Source organism: Ailuropoda melanoleuca, chromosome 8 (assembly GCF_002007445.2).
Source record: "Ailuropoda melanoleuca isolate Jingjing chromosome 8, ASM200744v2, whole genome shotgun sequence".
Classification (NCBI taxonomy): Eukaryota; Metazoa; Chordata; class Mammalia; order Carnivora; family Ursidae; genus Ailuropoda; species Ailuropoda melanoleuca.
In genome coordinates this window covers 77381797-77407133 of record NC_048225.1, presented here as the reverse complement: position 1 = coordinate 77407133, position 25337 = coordinate 77381797, and the positions used below count along the sequence as shown (strand labels likewise).

Genomic DNA, 25337 nt, shown 5'->3' with positions numbered 1-25337 from the left:
TGTTAAAGCCTAACTGTCTACTCTAATACCTACCCTAAAAAGAGTCTCCTCTTACTGTTGAAAATTCTACCATTAGAGATCATTCGCTTTGGATTTTCGAGGTTTGGAGTCTTTTCAAGAGTTTTCATTAAAAGAAATTTGTATCAGCGTTCTCTTAGAGGGAATTGGTTGACAGGTCAGAACTCTGAAAGAATGGAAGAGACATTTTTGGAGATGTCAGAGTAGAGTTGTGCTAAGGAAGAATGGAAGTAAGGAGGAGAGTCTGGAAACCGGACTTATAGATAAACTTTTAATAATCCACAATAACCCAGGGCAGGCACTATTCTATTACTTGTAAAGACTATAGAGTTATATATCACTCTTTCAATAATTGTGTTTTTTTTGTTTTTTTGTTTTTTGTTTTTAAGATTTTATTTTTTATTTATTCGACAGAGATAGAGACAGCCAGCGAGAGAGGGAACACAAGCAGGGGGAGCGGGATAGGAAGAAGCAGGCTCATAGCAGAGGAGCCTGATTTGGGGCTCGATCCCAGAACGCCGGGATCACGCCCTGAGCCGAAGGCAGACGCTTAACTGCTGTGCCACCCAGGCGCCCCAAGAATTGTGTTTTTTTTTTTTTTTTTTAAGAATTGCTTTTTTAAAGTTTTAAAGGTTTTTTTTCCTCCCCTATATCGATGGGAGGTATATTACAGAACTGGCATGTTTTTCTGGCATTTTTCAACATGTTTTAAATCAAATCTTCTGTCCTAGTCTCAGATAGGTCTCCCAATTTGTTTGGAAAACATGGTAACTGTACTTATAAAAACTGAGGTGGCTGATCAACAAAAGTCCGGAATACTTTCCAAAAACTGTGGTAACTTACCAACCAAAGCCTGAAATTTTGAAAATGTTGATAGTCATTTGTCATAGTGAAAATGGAAAAATTTATACTTTAAAAATTATTCTATTTCTTAGTATTTCCATACTATCTTACCAATCTGAGATGGGAAGTTGAAAGTTTCCACATGGCCAAAAAATCTACTTGGGAAAGTAAGAAAAATTACAAATTAATTTTATTTATTTATTTATTTATTGTAGCTTCCATGCCCAGGGTGGAGCCCAACGTGGGGCTTGAACTCATGACCTGAGATCAAGACCTGAGTTGAGATTAAGAGTCAGACGCTTAAACAACTGAGCCACCCAGGCACTCCACAAATATTATTTAAATCAGAGATTTATTGAAACACTAAATCAAGATTCTATTCTACATATTGGTTAATGATTAGTAATCTAACGCACTAAAAAGAAAAAATACTTAAACATGAAGAAGTGATTGTATACAATCTTTTTCTTTGTACTCTAGTAAGTATGGATGCCTTTTTTGCTGAATAGAAGTAATTTCTCCACCCATACTTCTTTGGAAAGATTCAGTAAAGTATGTGACAAAAAAAATTACGAAGGCTCTCAAAGAACCATTTTTATCCTAGCATGAGTCGTCTCAACAGATTTCTTGTGTAATCTCCATATTGGATGAGTTACATTTGCATACAGATAGGTCTAGTATCCTCTGGCTCCTTCTCCTTTACTCCTCTTCCTCTTTAGTTTTCCGTGCTTGACTTTCTTAGCTGAAGGATGATGGGACACGTGATTCAGGTACTTGGTTATCATTGATGTTGTGGCCACCAGCCGGCAGAGTATTTGATCAATGTCATGGATGGACTGGTTTTCTAGGTCATTACCAAATGGATTTGAGGAGGCTGGTTTTTTCAGCTAAAAGAAGAAAGACAGATGATATTATAGATTTTTTCTTATTGTAGATCAAATTACATTTGTTTTCTGGGTATGTGCACTTAAACTCTAAACATTACGCATTATTTGTCTATGCAAAAGAAAGGTTACTATTAAAGAAAGGTGTAAGTGCCAAAGAAATGCTCTTTTGTATATGTTCCCATATAAGATTATAGTGATCATTATCACCACCAGCAAGAATTTAATGTGTGCTTTTTATGGTTAGAGCATTCTGTTGAAAGAAATTACTTGAATATTAGTAAAATGTTTTCCTTTACTAAGCAGCCTCAGCGTATAATGCAATTAAATCCTAGTGATTTTATAAATATCTAATTGTTGTGAAGGTCAATGAGCTTTTAAGATTGCCTCAAAATACAGTGCTATTGGCAAGTGGGAAATTAGTTTAAGAGCACCATTTCCCAGAAAATTATCTTAACCTTAGAAATTAGTTTATAGTCTATTTAAAAAAGAAAAAAAAATACGTGACAACTTCGACATACTTAGCTTTCTTAGATGGATCTGGAAGGGACTTTACAGATTCCTTGTCCAGATACTTCACTTATGGACGAGACAGCTGAGAGAGATCGAATTACTTACCTATGGGCCCAGATAACTTTATCTCCTACCCATTCCACTTATTGTAGCTCATTACTTTCCTGATATATTTTGTAACTTGAAAGATTGAGGATTAACTAGATTATTTTAAGGACCTTCTAATTCAATACACATTGTTGAGCCCCAAGTTTGTGCAAGACACTGTACTACGTGTTTGGGGGTGAGTGGTGGGGGTGAGGAGATGTTACAAAGAGGAATAAGACATGGTACTTTCCCTCAAAGAAGCTGATAATCTTATGTCTTAAAGTTTATGGTATTTATAACTATTACTATTTACATCGCTAATTTACCTTTTTTTGGTGTTTTTTCCATTTCATCCACAGGTAAAGCACAGATAAAACAGACAGGATTAAAAAGAGAGCTTGTACTAAAATATAAACGAGATGTAAAGAACCCTGAAATATATTCATATTAGCAAAACTGCAGCATAGTTTGTCCAGAGGGTAAGGTAGACAGTGAAATGGAGAAGTCTTAACTTTCAGATAATGCATTTCTTCTGGAAGAATCTCCCATCCGACCTTTGTCCAGATAGTTCCATCACAAATGCAGAAGCTCTTCCTAAGGAAGCAGATAAACAACAGAGAAAAAGTTAGGGATAGTCCTTGAGTGGACATCTTTCTCAAATGGGGGAAAAATCTATAGCCAAAAAATTGGTCACAGAGCAGAATCGCTCTGGGATCAGTTAATATGGTGCCCTACTCCAAGCATTGTCAGCATAATATACACTGATGATCATTATTACATCATTAGTCATAGTGATTCAGGATAAATTCAGTGATGTCATAAAGGACCACATTGGAACTAAAAAATGTCATCTAACCAGTTACTGGGTTTCTTTCTTTCTTCCTTTCTTCCTTCCTTCCTTCCTTCCTTCCTTCCTTCCTTCCTTCCTTCCTTCCTTCCTTCCTTCCTTCCTTCCTTCCTTCCTTCCTTTTGATGTATTTTTAGGTAATCTATACACCCAACATGGGCCTTGAACTCACAACCCCAAGAGTAAGAATTGCATGCTCCACCAACTGAGCCAGCCAGGCACCCTTACTGGGCTTCTTAGAGATATTTTTCCTTGCTTTTTGCCAGAATGTTTTGAACTTTTTTCCTTTTCTGAAAATGAAGACTTTACTAATTTTTGCTTGCTAATAAATTCTGTAATCATATGAACAGATTTTCATGGAAGTAATTTACCTGTATCTCCTCCAAGCCTTCTGAGGTATGGCAGTTTTATTTCTACCTAAAGAGTTGCTATAGCCATACCCTTCCACACAGTTTAGCATCTGCTTCTGTTTTTTTCACTCTGGAATGTCCTTCCCTTCAAACAGTTAAGCACATATTGAGTTCTTCCCCCTTTTAACCTATGTCCCTTTGGTGGCAATGTGGTACTGTCCAATAGTGAGTGAGGGGGTGTGGAATTTGGCATGGACTAGGATAAAAAGGTGAGTTGTAGGTCCTCCCTTTAAAGAGCTTACAGTCTAGAGATAGAAGCAAAAAACAAGATAGGAAAAATTATGAGACAGACTAAAATGAGAGCTGACTCAAATTATAATCGTGCAGCAGTTGAGAGAGCAATGAGTTCTACTTGGGGGAATCAGAAGTTTCACAAAAGAGAATTTGAGTAAGCTTTGAAGAACAAGTAGAATTTTGGAAGATGGCAATGCAGAGAGGGCATCTTAGGTTGAGGAAACATAATAGAGAAATTCTATGTCGACATTCATACAATAAATATTTATTGAGCACCTGTATGTGCTAAATACTGTTCTAAGACCTGAGAATATACGCACAACTTGCCGCAGAACAGAATATGTTCCTGAAGTTTACTTTCCAGTAGGAAGACCCAGAAAATATATCTGTCAAAACTATAAATCTATGGAGTGCTTTCGAGAAAAGTAGAGCAGCAGGGGGGTTAGGAAGTTGCAAGTGAATAAGTGAGTGTGTGTTCCTTTATAGAGGGCCAGCAGGAAAGGCCTCTCTGACAAGCTAATGTCTGAGCAGAGGCCTGAGGAACTGAGAGCCATGTTGACAGGTGGGGATGTTGCTCTGGAAATAATTGGTAGACTCTGGATGAATGTTGGAAGGGGTAAAGCTAGAAAGATAGCTTGTGGCTAGATGGATGTTGGAGGGCTCTGTGTTTTATTCAGTAGTCAGTAGGGAGTCATTTATAGAGTTTTGAGGAGAGGAGTGACATAATAATAAACTTGCCAAGTGTTTTACTGTGTCCCAGGCACTGTGCCAAGATACTTGCATGCATTATACTATATTTTGTTTAGTCCTTACAACAATGCTGTGAAGACTGTTCTATAATACTTCCATTTTATATATGAAACTTAGAGGGGTTAAGGTATTACTGTGGTCTAAATGTTTGTGTCTCCCCCACTCCCAATTCATATGTTGAATACTAATGCCCAATGTGATAGTTTTAGGAGGTATAGGGCCTTTGGCAGTGCTTAGAACATGAGGGTGGAACCCTCACGAATAAGACTAGTGTCCTTTTAAGAGTTCCCACAGAACTCCGTAGCCCCTTCCACCATGTGAAGGCGTAGTGAGAAGGTGCCAGCTATGAAGGAAGAGGGCTCTCACCAGACCACAACCATGTTGGTGCCTTGATCTTGGATTTCTCAGTCTCCGGAACTGTGAGAAATGAATTTCTGTTGTTTATAATCTACCCAGTCAGTGATGTTTTGCTCTAGCAGCCTGAATGCATCACACAGGTATGGTGGTATTAAGAGGATGCTTGCAATAAACTCATTTATCTACCAAGCCACCCCAAATAAACATGTGCTCTCAGTAAGATCAGCGTGCTTATACAAATGCAGTTTCATGACAAGTTCTTTAGTCCTGTCTGATGACTAATTCCTCCATCCTGTATTGGAATTCTGGAACTACCACTGACTCCAGGTTACCCAAATAGTGTAGCCAAAATCTAAACCTTGGATTCCAGTTTAGGGAATTAATTTTGCTTGCAGCATGAATGATGGGTTTGAAGCTGTGAAGGGTTGGAAGCAAGAATACTAGTTAACTGGTCCGTATACATTAATACAATTCCTGGAGCACGTGGGTGGCTCAGTTGGTTGAGTGTCCAACTCTTGATCTTGGCTCAGGTCTTGATCTCAGGGTCGAACATTTGAGCCCTGTGTTGAGCCCAGCATGGAACCTACTTAAAAAAACAAACAAATAAAAAAAACACACAAAAAAGTATTCCAGACGTGGGTCTGAATTTGACTTCTTTCATTATGTCCACTTTACAGATAGACAAATGAGGCTTATGAGATTGTTAGGTACTACAGATGACACAGTTGATTATTACAGTGATTTTTTTTAAGTTTCTATTTCAATTCCAGTTAGTCACCATACAGTGTAATATTAGTTTCAGATGTACAGTTTAGTGATTCAGCACTCCACATAACACCCAGTGCGCATCACAACAAGCACCCTCCTCAATCTCCATCACCTATTTCACCAACCCCCCACCCACCTCCCCTCTGGTAGCCATCAGTTCTCTATTGTTAAGAGTCTGTTTCTTGGTGTGCCTCTCTCTCTTTTTTCCCCTTTGCTCCTTTGTTTTGTTTCTTAAATTCCACATAGGAGCAAAATCACATGGTATTTGTCTTTTTCTGATTGACTTATTTTGCTTAGCTAACACTCTAACTCCATCCACATCCTTGCAAATGGCAAGACTGTGTTCTTTTTTAAGGTTAAGTAATATTCCATTTTATATAAACACCACATCAGTATAGAAGTCCAAATTCATTCTATGAGGCCATGATTGGTGAATGATTCTTTTAATGTACTGTTGGGTTCTGTTTGCTATTGAGAATTTTTGCATCCATGTTCATCAGGGATATTGGCCTGTAGTTTTCTTTTTAGGGGAGTCTTTTTCTGGTTTTGGTATCAGGGTAATGCTGCCTCATAGAATGAATTCCAAGACTATTTTTTGGAATAGTTTGAGAAGAACAGATATTAACTCTTCTTTAAATGTTTGGTAGAATTTGTCTGTGAAGCCATCTAGCCCTGGACTTTGGTTTGTTGGGAGATTTTTATTACTGATTCAGTTTCTTTGCTGGTTATCAGTCTGTTCAAGTTTTCTATTTCTTCTTGTTTCAGTTTTGATAGTTTATACATTTCTAGGAATTTATCCATTTCTTCTAGGTTGTCCAATTTGTTGGCATATAGCTTTTCATAATCTTCTCTTATGATTGTATTTCTGTGGTGTTGGTTGTTATTTCTCCTCTCTCATTCATGATTTTATTTATTTGGGTCCTTTTTCTTTTCTTTTTGGTAAGTGTGGCTAGGGGTTTATCAGTTTAATTAATTCTTTGAAAGAACCAGCTCCTGGTTTCATTGATCTCTTCCATTATTTTTTTTAGTTTCTATATCATTTATTTCTGCTCTAATCTTTATTATTTCCTTCCTTCTTTTGGCTTTGGGCTTCTTTTCTTGTTCTTTCTCTAGCTCCTTTAAGTGTAAGGTTAGGTTGTTCAGTTGAGATTTTTCTTGCCTCTGGAGGTAGGCCTGTATTGCTATATACTTCCTATTGTGACCACTTTTGCTGCATCGCAGACGTTTTGGACCATTTTGTTTTCATTTTCATTTATTTCTATGTATTTTTTATCTCTTCTTTGATTTCCTGGTTGACCCATTCATTGTTTTGTAGCATGTGGTTTAAGCTCCGTGTATTTGTGGACTTTTCATATTTTTTTTTGTGGTTGACTTCAAATTTCATAACATTGTAGTAAGGAAATATGCATGGTATAATCTCAATCTTTTTGTACTTGTTGAGGCCTGATCTGTGACTTAGTATGTGATCTATTCTGGAGACTGTCCCATTTGCACTTGAAAAGAATATGTGTTCTGCTGTTTTAGGATGGAATGTTCTGAATATGTCTGTTAAGTCCATGTTGTCCAGTGTGTCATTCAGAGCCATTATTTCCTTGTTGATCTGTTTAGATGTTATGTGCATTGATATAAATGGGATGTTAAAGTCCCCTACTATTGTTGTATTGTTATCAATTCATTCCTTTATGTTTTTTATTATTTTATATATTTGGGTGCTCCCATACTGGCTGCATAAATATTTATAATTATTAGTTAGATTGTCCCCTTTATTATGCTATAGTGCCCTTCTTTATCTCTTGATATAGACTTCATTTTAAAGTCTAGTTTTCCTGTATAAGTATTGCTACTCTCGTGTTCTTTTGACATCCATTAACATGATAAATGGTTCTCTGTCTCCTCACTTTCAATCTGCAGGTGTAAAATGAGTCTTGTGTAAGCAGCATATAGACGAGTTTTGTTTTTTTTTATCCAGTCTGGTACCCTGTGTTTTTTGATTGGAACATTTAGTCCATTTACATTCAGCGTAATTATTGGTAGATATGTACTTAGTGCCATTTTATTACTTGTTTTGTCATTGTTTCTGGAGATGTTCTCTGTTCCTTTCTTGTTTTTGTCACTTTTAGTCTTTCCTTTCTACTCAAGGAATCCCTTTTAATATTTCTTGCAGAGCTGGTTTAGTTTTTGTTTGTCTGGGAAACTCTTTTACTCTCCTTCTCTTCTGAATGATTGCCTTGCTGGATAGAATATTCTTGGCTACAGATTATTCCCATTCAGCACTTTGAATATGTCATGCCACTCTTTTCTGGCTTGCCATGTTTTTGTTGAGAAATCTGTAGCTAGCCTTATGGGTCTTCCCTTGTAAGTTAAGGACTTCTTTTGTCTTTCTGCTTTTAAGATTTTTTCTTTATCACTATATTTTGCAAATTTAGTTACAATATTTTTGGTGTTGGCCAGCTTTGGTTGATTTTGATGGGAGTTCTCTGTGCCTCCTGGATCTGGATGTTTGTTTCCTTCTCCAGATTAGGGAAGTTTTTTGCTATTATTTCTTCAAATAAATTTTCTGCTCCCTTTTCTCTCTTCTTCTGGGACTCCTATAATACAAATGTCATTACTTTTGATGATGAAGTCACTCAGTTCCATAAGATGAAGTCTATTTTCATGTTCCATAATTCTTCTTTCACTCCTTCCTTCAGCTTCCTTATTTTCCATTATTTTGTCTTCTGTAACACTAATTCATTCTTTTTCTTCCAGACTGCTGTTCATTGCCTTAAGCCTGTTTCTAATCTCAATTATTTCATTTTTCATTTCTGACAGATTCTTTTTAACTTTATTATTTCTGTGTTATGGGTCTCCCTGAAGCTTTCCATTCTTTTCTCAAGTTCACTGAGTATACTTATGATGCTTTAAATTCTCCATCAGTCACGTTACTTATATTTGTTTTTGTTCAGATCTCTGTCCGTGACCTTATCTTGTTCTTTCACGTGGGATGAATTCTTCCATCTTGGCGCTTTGTCTAAGTCTCTGCCTCCTCCTCCTCGCCCTCTTCTTCTTCTTCATTGTGGCCTCCTCTCTCGCTTTAGTTATGGAATTTGTTCTGTCAGTCTTCAGGTTCATTTCTGGGGTATTTAGGATGATCATTATCTACTTTGGTTTGTGGGACAAGATGAGCCTAGGGTCCCCCTATCCTGCTTCCATCTTTCTCTGTAGATTGATCTTTTTAACTCTATCAAAAACTCCTATGTGGAGTTTCATGAGATTTTGTATGCTGATCATGGTAGGCTGGATAATGGCCCCCCAAAATATCCAGGTCCTAATTACTGGAACCCGTGAATGTTATAGGGCAAAATGGACTTTGCAGATGTGGTTAAGGATTTTGAGACTGAGAGATTATCATGGATTCTCATGGTGGACCCTAAATATAATCACAAGGAAATAGAGGAGGAAATAGATGTTTACAAGAAGGAAATAGATGTTTGACACAAAGAGGAGAATGTGATGTGACTGGAAGCAGAGAGTGACATGATGCACTTTGGAGGTGTTGGGAGGGGCCACAATCTGAGGAAAACAAAATTGCTAGAAGCTAAAAAAGGCAAGGAATAGTTTTTCCCCTCAGGCCTCTAGAAGGAGTCAGCCCTGTATATGCTTGACTTTAGTCCAGTGAAACCAATTTCAGACTTCTGTCACCTAGAAGTGTAAAAAAATACATTAGTGTTTTAAGCCATTGAGTCTATGATAATTTGTTATAGCAGCCATAGGAAACTAATACAGATTTTGGTACCTGGAATTGAGGTGCAGCTGTAAAATATATCTAAAAATGTGGAAGCAGCTTTGGAATTGGGTAATGAGTAGATAGAAGAATTTTGAGGTGCAAAATAGAAAAAACCTAGGTTGCCTTGAGCAGACTGTTGGTAGAAACACAGACGTTAGAGATGCTGCTGGTGAAGGCTCAGAAGGAAAAGAGGAGCTTGTTATTGGAAAATGGAGGAAAGACAATTATTGTGGAAAGCTTGGCTGAATTGTGTCCTGTCCTTATATCAAAAGCAGAACTTGTAAGTGGGGAACTTGGATATTTAGTTAAAGGGATTTCCAGTGTTGAAGGCATGACCTGGTTTCTTCTTGTTGCTTATAGTAAAATGTGAGAGGGGAATGAAAAATTGAAGAAAAAACTGTTATGTAAAAGAGAAACAGGACTTGATGATTTGGGAAATTCTCAGCCTATCCAGGCAGCAAAAGTGCTAAAATTAGGAGATTCACTGTTAGGAAAGTGTGCTCTGGAGAAAAAGCAAGGATGTGGCTGGACAGTGTTCTGTGGGTACTGAAGAGATTGGGTGTGTTACTCATGGTGCCCCTCAGCCATCTTAGCAGAAGTCAGAGATAGAAATAAGATTATCCAAGAAGGACCTGTGGAGGAGCCTCTTGCTTAATGGAATGAGTCTCTGTGGCTTGCAGGAAGACTCACAAGGTTTTTGAGAATGTTATACCAGAAGGAACATTGTCAGTTTGAACAAAGGGAGATAGAGAAAACAAAAAGAAAAAAAAGGCTGCTTGGGGCACCTGGGTGGCTCAGTTGGTTAAGTGTCTGCTTCAACTCAGGTCATGCTTTCAGGGTCCTAGGATCCAGCCCCGTGTCGGGCTCCCTGCCCAGCAGGAAGTCTGCTTCTCCCTCTCACTCTGCTGCTCCCCCTGCTTGTGTGCTCTCTCTCAAATAGATAAATAAAATCTTTAAAAAAAAAGGAAAAAGGCTATTGGACTCTCAAAACCCTACAGGCAGGAAACAGACTGATGAGGCTCTTCAGCTGTGAACACATGCTACCTTTCCTAAAAAAGAATGATTCAGGCTGGAACACAGGCTAAGAGGATGGAGCCTTCTGGCACAGAGGATTATTCCTAGGTCTTGACACCTAATAGGATTTGCCCTCTGGGATTCCAAAATTGCTTGGGACTGCTGGTTCCTGTTTTCCTTCCACTTTCTCTCTTTCCAAATGGCAGTGTCTACAACTCTTTTTTTTTTTTTTAAAGATTTTTTATTTATTTATTAGACAGAGATAGAGACAGCCAGCGAGAGAGGGAACACAAGCAGGGGGAGTGGGAGAGGAAGAAGCAGGCTCATAGCTGAGGAGCCTGACGTGGGGGCTCGATCCCATAACGCCGGGATCATGCCCTGAGCTGAAGGCAGACGCTTAACCGCTGTGCCACCCAGGCACCCCAGTGTCTACAACTCTTACACTGTGCTTGTCCCACCATTGTATTTTGGGAGTTGAGAACTTGATTTCTAGTTTCACAAGTCTGCAGATGGAGAGGAATTTTACTCCATGATGATGGATCACACCAAAGTCTCACCCATAGCTTGTTTAGATGATTTAGATGATGAGATTTGAGACTTTTGAGTTGATGATATTTTAGATGAGCATTTGGACATGGGTTGATGTAATGTGCTGAGATTTTTGGATGTTGGGATGAGGTAAATGTATTTTGCATGTGGGATAGAAGTGAATTTTAGGGCAGGCTGTGATGAGCTGAAAAATGGCTACCAAACACATTTAGGTCCTTATCTCTGGAACCTGTGAATGTTATTTCATATGGCAAAATGGATTTTGTAGATCCTTCAGTTAAGGATGAGGAGATTATTCTGGATTATCAAGGTGAGACCTGATGTACTTTGAAGATGGAGGAAAGAGCCACCAGTCAAGGATACAGGCTACCACTAGTGGTTGAAAAGGGCAAGAAAATGGGTTTTCCTCTTGGGTCCCTCAGAAGGAATCAGCCTCGCCAACACCTTGACTTTAGCTCATTGATACCAATTTCAAACCTCTGGATTCTAGAACTGTGAGAAAATAAATTTGTGTTGTTGTAAGCCATCAAAATTTGTAGCAATTTGTTACAGCAGCCATAGGAAGTAAATACATCAACCTTCAAATTAATTTGGGGCTTATCTACAATTTACAGTATTCAGTTATTCCATCTAGGAATATAGTAAACCTTTCCATTTATTTGAGTCTTTTATTTCTCTCGAAGTGTAATTTTATTCAAACAGGTCTTGCAGATTTTGTGATGACATTACTATGGGTGCTGTAGTGAATAGAATTATTTTAAACAATTTTTTTTTTAAAAAGAGAAAATCTGGGTGCCTGGCTGGCTCAGTTGGAGGAGCATGCAGCTCTTGATCTCAGGGTCATGGGTTCGAGCCCCACGTTGGGTGTAGAGATTACTTAAATAAATAAATATTTTAAAAAAGAGAAAAGCTATTTTTGAATTTATTTTGAAGGATCACAAAGGGTAAAGCAAGTGACAGCTCATCTATTGGAAATGAATTTTTGTTCCTTTCTCTAGAGTAGTTATTTTAATGGAATATGGTCTCTTTGGGATTAGGTGTCACATTTAATATTTATTTGTCTTCAAAATTTTAGCACAATTTTAGGAACACAGTAAATGTCCCAAAGTGCTATGCTAGTTGAGTATTATTTATCTTGAAATTCAATGGAAATAACCTTAACGAATCTACACACAGTCTTTATTTTTTTTTTTTTAAGATTTTTTACTTGTTTACCTGAGAGAGAGAGAGAGAGCAAGCGAGAGAGAGAGCATGAGTGGGGCCGGGGGTTGGGGTGCTGCGAGGAAGGTGGAAGGCAGCGGGAGGAGGAGAAACAGACCCCTCACTGAGCAGGGGGCCCAACGTGTGGCTCAATCACAGGACCCCGAGATTATGACCTGGGCTGAAGGCAGATGCTTAACCAACTGAGCCACCCAGACACCCCTTCTATACACAGTCTTTATAAACTCTGGATATATAATAGTATCTTGTAAATTTGTCTTATTATCGTGCATTTTATTGTTCTGTTCCTTCAGATGCAAGGCTGACTCTGAAAAAATATATTGCAAAGGTCTCTGCAGCTGTTACAGACACAGAAAAGGGACCAGGGAAGCTCTTTAAGGAAGACAAGGTACTGCATTGTGATTATTGTTTGTTCAGAAGTCTTTTAAGATTTTTGCCTTACATCTTTAATTTCTGTACTAATGCTCTAGAGGTAGATGGTGGTCCTTACTGCTGTCTTCTCCCTCCCTCCCTCCCCACTTTCCTCTCACCCTCCCTTCCCTCCCTCCTTCCTTCCTTTGCTCCTGCCTTAGTAAACTACTAGTAAGAGATAGACTGATAAAAATTAAATGAAATAATATTAAGGAGTGACATAGAGATGTATGTACTAAGTGTTACACTCAACAACATGAATACTTTTTTAAAAAAAAGATTTATTTTTTAGAGAGAGAGAGAGTGAGTAAGTGTGCATGAGCAAGGGGGGAGGGGGAGGGGCAGAGGGACAGGGAGAGAGAGAGTCTTAAGCAGACTTTGCATGCTGAGTGGGGAGCCCTATACGAGGCTCGATTTTACAACCCTGAGATCACCATCCTGAGATCATGACCTGAGCCAAAACCAAGAGACTGGTGCTTAACTGACTGAGTCAGCCAGGCACCCGAACATGAATACATTTTTTAAATGTATTGTTGAGTGAAAAAAAAATCAGCAAAGACTACAGAGATTTTCATAAACTTCAAAACCAAGCAAAATAAAGCTATATTGTTTAGGGATACATACATATAGGGTAAAACTATTAAAAAAGAAAGCAAAGTTATAAGCACAGATTGTCATTATCTCTTGGAGGAAGACGGGGATGAATTACGGGTGGGGCACAGAAATAGTGTTATTCTGGCAATGTGCTGGTTTTTCTGTTGATTAGTGGGGTCTACTGATACTCATTTCGTTAAGTTTTGCTTTATTTATTTATTTATTTATTTATTTATTTATATTATGTTATGTTAGTCACCATATGGTACATCATTACCTTTTGACATAGTGTCCCATAATTCATTGTTTGCATATAACACCGAGTGCTCCATACAAAACTTACATATATATCATATTATAGTTTCTTTGTATATATACATTACACATTCAAATTTTACATAATGGTAAAAAAAAAAAGATACACAAATGTAAGGATAGCTAATTGTAAAGCCAACTTCCCACATTTACCATATACTAAGTTCTGCATATGGACTAGTTTATTGCTTTGGATATACACTAAGATAAAAAGATATGCTCCAGGTACCAGAAATGTGTTTTGGTTTTAAATGATCTCTCTCGGGGTGCCTGGGTGGCTCAGTCCGTTGGGTGACTCTTGATTTCAGCTCTGGTTGTGATCTCAGGGTGGTGGATGGAGCCCCACGTAGGGCTCCGCACTCAGTGGGGAGTCTATTCTCCCTCTCCGTCTGCCCCTCCCCCTGCTTGGGCTCTCTCTTTTTCTCTCTCTCTCAAATAAATTAATCTTAAAAAAATAAACTCTCTTGCATTTCTGTGCAGGATGTTCTGTGAATTCCCTGTGACTTATAATTCTGATGAAAAAGAATTAGCTATTGCTCAAAGTGTAGTACATTCCCACGTCTAAGAACATGATAAGTTACACATTTCACTGTGGTTTGTAAAACACTTTACAAAATCTCTTATGAAACCAACAAAATATAGGCACAATTCTATTAGAATAGCTGTTTCAGCTATTGGACCTGGGAAACAGAAATTTCCTGCCACAGACAGTGCCTTGTCCAACTAGTTGCTATAAAAGCTTTTTTAATGTCAGTTTTTAAAAATATTTGGTTATTTGAACTAGAAAATACTGTGTACATATAGTAATAATTAGAATAAAATTGAAATGCCTAAAACAAACTTAATAGCTTTCTCTCTTCTATTTCCAGTCTTACTGCTTTACCTGTGCTTCTGATAACAATCTTGTGTTAATTTCACCATACTTGTCCCATCACTTATATAAACATATGTACACACACACGCAGTTTTATAAGGTTTTGTTTGTATGAAAATGGGATTACACTATACATATTATTCTTTTTTGAAACTATGTATTATTCCTTGTCATCATCGCAGAAAGTTCTGTTGCACAGTGCTGGTTTAGAGATACTATAGAGTTTTATTTTTCAGTAAACAAGTAGGAAACTTTGTTTCTGTCCCTAGAATACAGTCCTCACTGCATGCTGTGTAAAAAAGGAGTGGTTGGAAACCCATCTGGAAGCTTCCATTAATGAGATTTTTGAACAGAAACAACAATTGGAAGATATTGTGACTCCTATCTTCACAAAAATGGCAACACCACGTAAGTTTTGGTTGAAAATGGTTTGAATGTCAGAAAAGATGAATGTGAGGTTCAGCGTTGTTATTTCTGAGATACTCTGATTTTAACAATCTTCATTAAGTAGCCATTAACCTTTTATCAGCACATATACAAGTATGATATAACTCCCTAGGTTTATTATTAGTTTCAGTATTAAGAATAACTAAAAATAATAACTGAATTATTTCTTTTTTTTTTTTTAAATTCTTTTTTTTTTCTTTTTTGTATTTATTTATAAGACAGAGATAGAGACAGCCAGCGAGAGAGGGAACACAAGCAGGGGGAGTGGGAGAGGAAGAAGCAGGCTCACAGCAGAAGAGCCTGACGTGGGGCTCGATCCCGTAACGTCCGGATCACGCCCTGAGCCGAAGGCAGACGCTTAACCGCTGTGCCACCCAGGCGCCCCTAACTGAATTATTTCTATAGAGAATGTCTAATACTAATCTTAATATTGTTACCATTACTCGTTATTTAATTTTTTTTTTTTTAAAGATTTTATTTATTTATTTGACAGAGATAGAGACAGCCAGCGAGAGAGGGAGCACAAGCAGGGGGAGTGGGAGAGGAAGAAGCAGGTTCCCAGCAGAGGAGCCCGACATGGGGCTTGATCCCAGAATGCCAGGATCACGCCCTGAGCCGAAGGCAGACACCCAACGACTGCACCACTCAGGCGCCCCACTCGTATTATAACTGTACTTTGAAAAGCCTGTTGGGGGAATACTCTCCTGTCCCTGGGGAAGGTGCACTATCAGAACCTTGATGGCAGCCATGCCTAAGAATTTTTAAAATACCAGCTTTATTGGGATATAATTCTTTTTTGGGGGGAGGGGATATAATTCTGATACTATAAAATTGACCATTTAAACATGTACAATTCGGTGGATTTCAGTATTTCACAGAGTTATATAATCATCACCACCATCTAATTTCAGAACATTTTACCACGCCGAAAAGAGACACCATTGGCAATCACCTCCCACCTCCTACGAGCCTCTGGCAACCACTAATCTTTTCTATTTATATCGATTTGCCTGTTCTGGACATTTCACGAAGGGAATCATACAATCTGTGGCATTTTGTGTCTGGATTCTTTCATTTAGCATATTGTTTTCAAGGTTCCTCCATGTTGGAACATGTTTCAGTATTCCTTTCTCTTTCTGAATAATATTCCATTGTATGGATTCAAATTTATCCATTCATTAGTTGATGGATATTCGAGTTTCCATGCTTTTGGCTATTATAAATAACAATGCTGTGAACTTTCCTGTACAAATTTGTGTGACTGCTTGTTTTCATTTCTCTTGGGAGAATTGCCAGGCTGTGCCTAATCCTTTGAGGAACTGCTGAACTATTGCCAATAAGCAGTTTATATGAAGATCCAATTTCTCCACATCATCATCAACATTTGTTATTGTCCTTTTAAAAAAATTTAGCCATCCTAGTGGGTGTAAAGTGGTATCTTAATGTGGTTCTAATTTTCATTTCCTTAATTACTAATGATGTTAAACATCTTTTTATGTGTTTACTGTCCATTTGTGTATTTTCTTTGGAGAAGTATCTATTTGAATCCTTCACCCATTTTTAAACTGGGTTGTCTTTTTGTTGATTTATAAGAGTTCTTTATGTATTTTGGAGTCAAGTCCCTTATCAGATATATGCTTTGCAAATATTTTCTCTCATTCTGTGGATTATCTTTTCATTTTCTTAATTGTGTTCTTTGACACAGAAAAGGCTTTAAGTTTGAAATCTAATTTATCTGTTTTTCCTTTTGTTGCTTATGTTTTCAGTGTCATGTCTAAGAAACATTGCCTCATCCAAGGTCACCAAGACTTACTCTTAGGTTTTCTTTGTCAGAGTTTTGTAGTTTTAGCTCTTTTCATTTACTCTATGGTCCATTTTGAGTTATTTTTTATATATGATGTGACTCATTCTTTTTAATGTGGATATTGAGTACGTAAGATTTTTTTGTTTATCAAAAGGGGCTATGGTTTTTTAAAGGTTAAAACAATCTAATCTAGGTCTTTCGGCAGAATATCCCTTGCCATCTTTACCCGGTATCTATAGAGTTTATGCATAGCACAGGCCTAGGTCCCCTGAAGGGAGACAGATGATTTACATTATCCTTGTCTGTAAGCAGCCCACCACCCAGTTTGTGAGTGAGCATGTATACCTGAAAAGGTATAGTGCTGTGTATGTTCAAAGAAGCCTAAGTATGAAGAGGAAGTATCATGAAGAAAGAGAAATTGCCTGACAGGCTGGGTAGCAAGGGTGGAATATGAAAGGAATTCTGGAATGAAAGCCCAGTATGATGATGAAAGGTTCAAACATGGGAAGAGAGAAGAGGTCAGTGTCCATCTGGGTGATTGTAGTTGAGTCTGTGAGGAAAAGTAAAAAATAAGGTTGGAAAGTTAACTTGTGCTAATAACTTCATTAAAAGTACTAAATTATAAGCATAGACGTTTGGTCTTTATTTCCAGGGCAGAGGGTTGCCACTTCTTTGGGGTTGCAAAGAAGAGGGATTAAATAGGAGAGAATACAATGGCTTTTCTTATAAAATGGATGAAGAAGAGACTAGAGGGAGTGAGACCAGCATAGTCCAGGAGTGAGATGACTAAGGCCTGAATTATTGATGGTACAGTTTGTTTCCCACCATCTCCCCCTGTTCTACCACTGCTGTTAGCCTGGCCCATCTCCCCTCCCTGCTTCACTTTCCATCTCTGAGGAAGAATCACCTTTCCCCCCATGTCTCCTACATCCCCTCCAAACACCCCAGTATCTTATACCTTCATATTGTAGAAGTGTTAGATCTTGATGCAACCTCTGAAATGATCCCCTCATTTTACAGTGAAGAAAGTGAAGACCAGAGAGGTTAAGCAATTTATTCAAAGTTATTCTAGTCAATAGCAAAATTAAGAACAATAATATCGATTATATGGGAAATGTGACCTCATACCTTTAAATATGAAAAAAAAAGGGTAAGGGAGAATTCTTGAATTGACATGCCAACATGAAGGCTTAATTAATGACTGGTTCGGGCTGGGACATACTCATTTATTTCATGCCGATATTTTAAAAACTGGCTTCATTTTTGTTTAATATGACAAGCTAATTAAGTGTAATTTTAAAATCTGCTTCCTTTCAGGTCAAGTGAAAAGTGCCAAAACTGTAGGCTAAGCCATGGGTCAGAAAAGAAGTCAAGATCATACCTTCTACTGAATATATATTTTATAAAAGATCATAATTCCTTCTAGTATTTATAAAAGCAAACTTAATATGCCAACCGAAGTTAAGAAAATCGATATGGGGTTTTATAAAAAGGTTTAAGTATGAAGTTAAATCGCCCTTTTTAAAATTTTACCCTATTCAGCATGCTTACCTCCAGATGCCCTGGCCTTGCCTCTGCTCCAAGTGCAGGTCTGTGTGAGTGCCATATGCTCTTTCTGGAGAGCACTCGGGTGCGAGTCACTCACCAAGGCTCTCTGGAAGCTCTAACACCTATATAAGGAAGCTAACAATTTTCTGTGTAACTGAGGCAGGACATTTCCATTCAACTGAGGAATTCTATAAAAAAAAAAAAAAGACATATTAGCTAGGAAAAATTTGTTCTCCCTGTCTCAAAAGGAAAGCTATAGAATGCCATTCTAGAGCAAGGAAATATTAGAAATGGTTTGAATCAGGGCCCTTATCTTGTACAACTATTACTTTTTACGTCCAAATTTAAATTTACCTGAGGGGCATTTAGTTTTTTAGTGAAACCTCTTTTCTTTATCTTTAACCTCCACCTCCTTGGTCTCTCTCCCTCTCTCTCTCTCTCTCTGTCTCTCCACACACACACACACACACACACACAGACACACACACACACATTTAGATTTCCCCTATTCTGTAGGTTTGGCAATATAGATATTTTAGCGGAACTCCATGGTATCTTTCTGTTCTGTTTTATACTTTTTAGGTGTTAAATATCACAGCTGGTTTCATATTAGTGATTTGGAATGTCTTTTTTTCCTAGTTTATCTGAGAGCCCCCAAACCTCCCGTTACTCCAATTTTGTAGAAAAATTTTATAGAAAGAACATGTTTTTAAAAATCCCCGCATTTATTTGTTGTTCTTATGACTTTCTTTTTTGCCCTACCCTTAAAGCTAGTTTTTCATTATAGAGGGGAAGGAAAAGACGTAAGCAATTCAGTAATTCCTTGTCGGTTGACATTTTCTCAACCATGGTTTTGAGATAACACTTTTAAATTTGTGTCACAAATTTTTAAATTTGGAGTTAATTTTTATGCATGAGCGATTGAGTTTCAGTTGCCTTAAACAAAAGAACAGGGCGGTAACTGACACTCCTCCCTGGCAGACCCAGGGGAGTCCTACAAAGAAGGAGGTTGTCTGCGTTTGCTCCATTCTGCTGTGCGCTGCAAAAAGTCCATGACCTTTAAGCACTGCAGCAATTTGGGACAAGGCTAGTTGCCATTTTTAGTGTTTCTGCTCTAACTTTCTGTTTTCTGAGCCTTGATCTTGAATATGACTTGACTTCCCAGGCATGTTGTCCTGGTAATTAGGGGAGGATTCCCGAATCTCACTTCAAAGATTCCTAGATAAGACCGAGACACTTTCTGAGAGACCTAGTGCAAAACAAACCTCTGTCTCCTTTATTGATCTTTCCAACCTTATCTTCAAACTTCTTGAAGCTTTTAATGTATATAGTCATGTTGTCGTCTGAAAACTCCTTGATTGGCGCCTTTATGTCATTATGGTTCCTTTACTTTCTTATTCTTTTTTAAAAATTATTTATGAGAGAGAGAGAGAGGGAGAGAGAGATCGCGTGCACAAGCAGAGGCAGGGAACAGGGGCAGAGGGAGAGGGAGGGCTTCTCACTGAGCAAGGAACCCGATGTGGGGCTCAATCCCAGGACCCTGGTATCACAACCTGAGACATAAGCAGATGCTTAACTGACTGAGCCACCCAGGTGCCCCTGGTTCCTTTACTTTTTTAAACAATCTCGTTTTCTAACTCCTTCACTAGTTTCTGTGGTCTGAATGTCCTTGTGTCCCCATTTCCCACACATTCATATGTTAAGACCTAATGCCCAACGTGATAGTGTTAGGAGGTGGAGCCTTTGGGAGGTCTCTTCTTATGAAAGAGACCTCCACACAGTTCACTTGCCCCTTGCACCATTTGAGGTTATGGTGAAAAGACAGCTGTCTAGATGGGCTCTCACCAGACACTGAATCTTCTGGCACCATGATCTTGGACATCCCAGCGTCCAGAACTGTAAGAAATACATGCTTGTTGTTTATAAAGTACCCAGTTATAGTAGTCCGAACCAAGACACCAGCTCTTATTCTTCATCTTGCCTCCAGCAATGGAAACTTAAAAAGTCAGATCTAGCTTACAGTTTTATATATCAGGTATACCTCAATAAAGCTGAAAAAAAAAAAAAAGCCAATTATGACCCTTGGCAAATCAGTCTGTAATTCTCCACCCCATGGCCTTCTCTATCACCAGTGTTAGGAAGAACTAATCCCTCCTCCTTTCTGGCACCCACAGTGCTAAGAGCCACATATATGTTCTATTTAATTGTTCACATATCTGTATCCCCATGTGAATTGCGAGCTTTTTGAGAGTAGGGGCTCTGTCATGCTTTTCTTCATACCTTAAGAGCCTGTAAGATAGTAAGTTAGTAAATAACAGTTGAATAAATTCTCTTTTGGTGCTACCTTATTCATGGAGCTCACTAGTCTTCATTCATTTATAGAACTTATTCACTTTTTCTAAAAATGACTCCTGAGCCCTTCTCTGCATATCTTGTTTGTGCCGGTGCCCCATTTCAACTCCCACTTCTCCAGCAGACCAGCCGCATGCACACACAGCATCATGATTATATATCTAGTTTCTTCTATAACCTATTTTCTGACCTTCACCTTGAATTACCAAGGGATCTCACTTCAAAGATTCCATTGGTGTGAGGATCTGGGTTTTGAGAGATACAGTACGTCTTGTGATCTGTTGTTGCATTGAATTATATGTATATTCATAGAAGAGTTAAAACACCCTTATGCTTTGAGTTTGACCTGTTCTGAACAGCCACAGAGTAATTACTGTTTTAGTTTGCACACTAGTAAATTAAATCACATTATTTGAGAAGTGGTCAAGCAAAGGCTAAATTCAGTGCTGTGATAAACTCTACAATCCTGAGATTTCTGTATTTTGATAGGAAAAATGTGAAAAAATGAAGGAGGTTGAAATGATGTCACTAAGAAAACAACTACTATCTGCTATCACTATTATTTAATAAAAGACAAGACATTTTAACATCAGAAAAGAAGGGAAACTATGATTTCATTTTAAGGCTCTGCCCTTTAAATTGAGTAAATTAAGCTTTATTATGAACTTTTATATTTTTCTCATTTTGCCATGTGTGATGGAACTTTTGTCATGAATCACCACTGGTTTATGGTCCAGCCTTTGAGAATAACTGTCTAGACTGAAGCAGGCAGAATGCTATTTAGATTAACATGATGCCCCAAGTTGTACAGTGCTGACAATACACTCTGATATTTGATCTAACATCTGATACATTATATTCTCCAAGTTGGCCACATCTCCTGTCCCACATGTTCTTCTTACAATGTGACTTCCTCACAGAGAGAGGTAGGTCTCTCTTCTCTCCTCTTGAATCTGGGCTGGCCTGTGATTATAGTGGAAGTAATAATATGTGATTTCCATAGATCATAAAAAATGATGCAGTCTCCAGCTAGTTCTTTTTTTTTTTTTTTTAAAGATTTTATTTATTTATTTGACAGAGATAGAGACAGTCAGTGAGAGGGAACACAAGCAGGGGGAGTGGGAGAGGAAGAAGCAGGCTCCCAGCAGAGGAGCCTGACTTGGGGCTCGATCCCGTAATGCCGGGATCACGCCCTGAGCCGAAGGCAGACACTTAACCGCTGTGCCACCCAGGCGCCCCTCCAGCTAGTTCTTTTGAGATGCTCAGTCTTGGAAACAAGTCGTATGGAGAGACCCATATGGACAGAAACTGAGGCCCCAACCCGAAGCTCTGTCTGAGCTCCAGCTAGCAGTCACCGCCAACCTGCCAGTCATATGAGTGAGCCATCTTGGAAGTGGATCCTCCAATCAAGCCACCACAACCAGTGCTATATGGAGCAAAGGGAAGCCTTCTCTGTTGAGTCCTGCCAAAATTGTAGATTTCAGCTAAATAAATGATTGTTGTTGTTTTAACCTACTAAGCTTTCTGTCTGTTTGTTATGCAACAATATATAACATACAAATTTTGGACTCTGGAAGCAAGAAATTGACATAACAAACCCTAAAATATGTGATGTTGCCTTTATGGGACTGGGTGACAGGCAGAAGCCCAAAGGGTCTTGAGGAGAATGTCAGTGAAAGCCTGCAGAATGTTAAAAGCCCCTAGGAGTTGATTAGAAGTTTATAGGAAAGGGAGGAAAATGTTATTAGAAGCTGGAGAAAAGGGGCTGTTTGTGATGGTGGTAAGTTCAATCACACTGTTGTCTAAGTAATGAACTCAATGATCATGCTAAGGATTTTTCTAGATGGTAGTCAAGTGCCACTTGGCTTTTTCTACTGCAATGTGAGAGGAGAGAGATGAGCTGAAAAGGAACAGTTCAGTTTTCAAATGAAATATAAAATAAATATAATGCAGCCAGTACTCCCTGGGTTTGAAAATAAAATTGTTTCTCATGCCTAGCCTTTCTAGATGGCAAAAATGTCTCAAACTAAGAAATGGATTCTAAGAAACGATAAAATCTCAGGTGGGATTGTGAGGTCATAAGACGGCAGAGATATCTAAGGTGGTGCCCCCTGGAACTGCTGAGACTTGAGATAGGCTTTCTCCGTGCATCTAGGAAGATGACCTCTAGCTGCTGTAGGCAGTCATTGTCTAGCTAAGCCAAAAATGCAAAGATAATAGCTCACTGTCAGTAATGGTATATATCAAGCTTAGGAACCATCTAATTGGTCCTATCTGAGTCCCATGCCCATCCCTGAACCAATCATTGTATAGGAGGATGAGAAACTATGACTAAGCAGCCTTGTCTCAGTCAGATAATATAATCTATTATCAGAATATGGGGTTGGGGGAAACACACTGGGCAGCCACTCAGCCCTCAGCTCCTAAAGCTATCGTAGTCTACTCAGCTGGCTCTACCAAAACTGGTGAAATACAGATTTATTATTGCTTTTCTTTAAGCTCTATGGGAAAGACTATGGTGTAAAGAAATTCGATAATCTCTGTATTTTAGTTATGTTCTGTCCCTAGCAGAGCTATGTGTAATCTAGAGCCAACTATGAATTTTGTCCAAGGTTTCTCAAGGTATGAGGATTTTTTCTAAAAGCCATGGAGAATCTGAATTTTGAAATGTGAAGCTTCATGAGACTTACCTGTAGGGTCTAGGTGACCCAAGTGAGTCTGAGGGGAAGCAGGATAGGACTTGATAGAAGGCAGAAGGACGTTACTCAAAATGATGTGAAGTAGTTGAGAGAATTCAAGGTGACCAGTGGTATAAATAACATAAAGATGAAATAGGAGAAGGGGTTGTGAACTTGGTAACTAGGAGAGTTAAGTAAGGGTATGGGAAAGAGTAAGGAATGGGTCTCTCAAGAGACAGCCTGTGAATAAGACAACTTTTTTTTTTTTTTTTTTAAACATGGTCCTTGGGATTTATGGGCTGAGTGGTTTAAAAGAACCATACCATTTCAACAAAATGTTGAAAGCAAATGTTTTGGAGAATGGTGTATGGGTACTAATGGTGGTTGCTACAATCAGGGTCAGACATAGAGCTGTTGACTAAAACTTTAGCTTCAAGTAGGAATTGAGACTTCCGTTTGTCAAAGGTTCTTTGATATATAGTGGTGGAGAAGATTGATGATAGCTTTAGTAATCTCACTGCTGTGCTGTTATCCTTGGTGCCCTGGGGAACAGGATTAGACTAGTATGACAGAATGAGAGAGTAGAATTCCATTGTCACAAAATAACCTCCTTGGTAAGAAACTAAATTGATTAACAATATTCGTTTTTTAAAATTTGTACTTTGTTTTTAGTGATTAGATTTGAGGCAAAAATATATTAAGTTTGACATCACAGAATTTGGGATACATTTGTCCTCCTATGAAGAGTGAGTAATATTTGTTCAAATTAAGGGCCAAAAGTGAGAAATTCCCATTGAAAAGGAAAGATAGGTAGAAAAAAGAGAAAATGGGAAGGGAGGAATGAAAATGTCAGATGGGAGGGCAGGTAGTGTTGAAGAGGATTAGGGCTGGAGGATGAAAAAAAAGAATATATATTTGAAAAAAACATATAGGAGGGTCTTCTGCCTACGCAGTGAATGACCATTTCAGCTATTATGTCAGGCAAAGAAGATCAGTTAAAACAGTTGTGGGTATAGACAGCTTGAGCATTAACAAATTCAAGATTCCCTGGAACTAGATCACTTAGGTACTTCTGGGTTGGGGGTGGGGATGATGTATGTAGCCAATCAGAATGAAAGTAAGTTGGCAAGAAACCAATGGGAATTAGGCATGGAAATGCCTTTGGGTGTGATATCAGTTGGCAGTACTGTCCCTGGCAAACAGCCGCAGAGCTGAGTAATGTTCTTTGTGATTTTCAAGAGCCTTCATCTTGATTTCAACTCTGAACCAGCTGAGGCTTGGAAGACGGTATCTCTGGTCTTCGTAGTTTGGAGAACTTGATTTGAGAGTGATGCTGTAATGTTGGGTGGGGATAGCAGGATGTGAGGACACCAAGGACCTGAAGGGCTATTTGAGGGATAGGTCAAGTGATTTGAGGATGAAGCATTTTGAATCTCATTTCTGGCCCATTCCTGCTTCACGTCAGAATCATGGCTTCTAGAACAAATAAGTGCAAAACGAAGAACAAAAGATTAACTCTAAATATTATTGGGGATATTTCAGGAATCTCTAGGAATTTTTAGGTTAAGGATAACTGCAAGGAAACATAAACCAGAATAAGTCCTTCTCTGGACCACCACAGAGATGTTCTGCACAAGGGCGCCAGCTGAGGGTTGGTACTGAGACTGAAATCGAACCTATTATTTATGTGCCAAGCCATGTGCCCTGTCATCAGGAAGGGGGACTTTTTCTAATTCTAATCCTCAATTTTAGTATTTTCCTCTGTTTTTACATTATTCACCCCCCTCCCCATCCTGACCTTATCTGGTGTGACTCAACTTTGACCTCATTAACCATTTTGGATTTGGAGGGGCCCAAGAGAGGGAAAAAGGGACATGGGATTGAAGTAGTAAAGGGGAATTCCAGAATGATTTGTACCCTTAGAGGAAGAGGTCCCTCTCAAGAAGTTCAGTTGATTAAATATTATGGAGAGCTTATTATAGGCCACATACTGTGTGCACAGCCTTAAGGAAAAATAATGTCCAGCCCTGGTCCTTGAGAAACTCACTGTCCA

At 38.5% G+C, this 25337-nt stretch overlaps 2 protein-coding genes across 2 annotated transcripts in view; one reads left to right on the top strand and one right to left on the bottom strand.

Moving 5' to 3' along the window:
* ANKRD45 (ankyrin repeat domain 45) overlaps positions 1 to 22121 on the top strand; it is a 64058-nt gene extending 41937 nt beyond the window's left edge. The window contains exons 4-6 of the mRNA XM_002916958.4: positions 12555 to 12649; positions 14725 to 14863; positions 18024 to 22121. Of these exons, the coding sequence (XP_002917004.3) occupies positions 12555 to 12649; positions 14725 to 14863; positions 18024 to 18055 (266 nt within the window). The 3' untranslated portion in view covers positions 18056 to 22121. The remainder of the gene's footprint in view (positions 1 to 12554; positions 12650 to 14724; positions 14864 to 18023) is intronic.
* TEX50 (testis expressed 50) lies at positions 1480 to 3081 on the bottom strand. The gene is made up of 2 exons (XM_011221956.3): positions 2672 to 3081; positions 1480 to 1748 (listed from the first exon to the last, which is right to left on the bottom strand). The coding sequence occupies exons 1-2, from the start codon at positions 2993 to 2995 to the stop codon at positions 1536 to 1538; spliced, it is 537 nt and encodes a 178-aa protein (XP_011220258.1). The 5' UTR covers positions 2996 to 3081; the 3' UTR covers positions 1480 to 1535.
* Positions 22122 to 25337: the final 3216 nt, after the last annotated feature.

Excerpts from the sequence above, each read along its gene's own strand:
- TEX50 (XM_011221956.3), bottom strand. The coding sequence starts at position 2,995 with ATGTCCACTCAAGGACTATCCCTAACTTTTTCTCTGTTGTTTATCTGC. Across the intron at positions 1,749-2,671 it reads GGAAAAAACACCAAAAAAAG|CTGAAAAAACCAGCCTCCTC; the intron begins GTAAATTAGCGA and ends TTCTTCTTTTAG.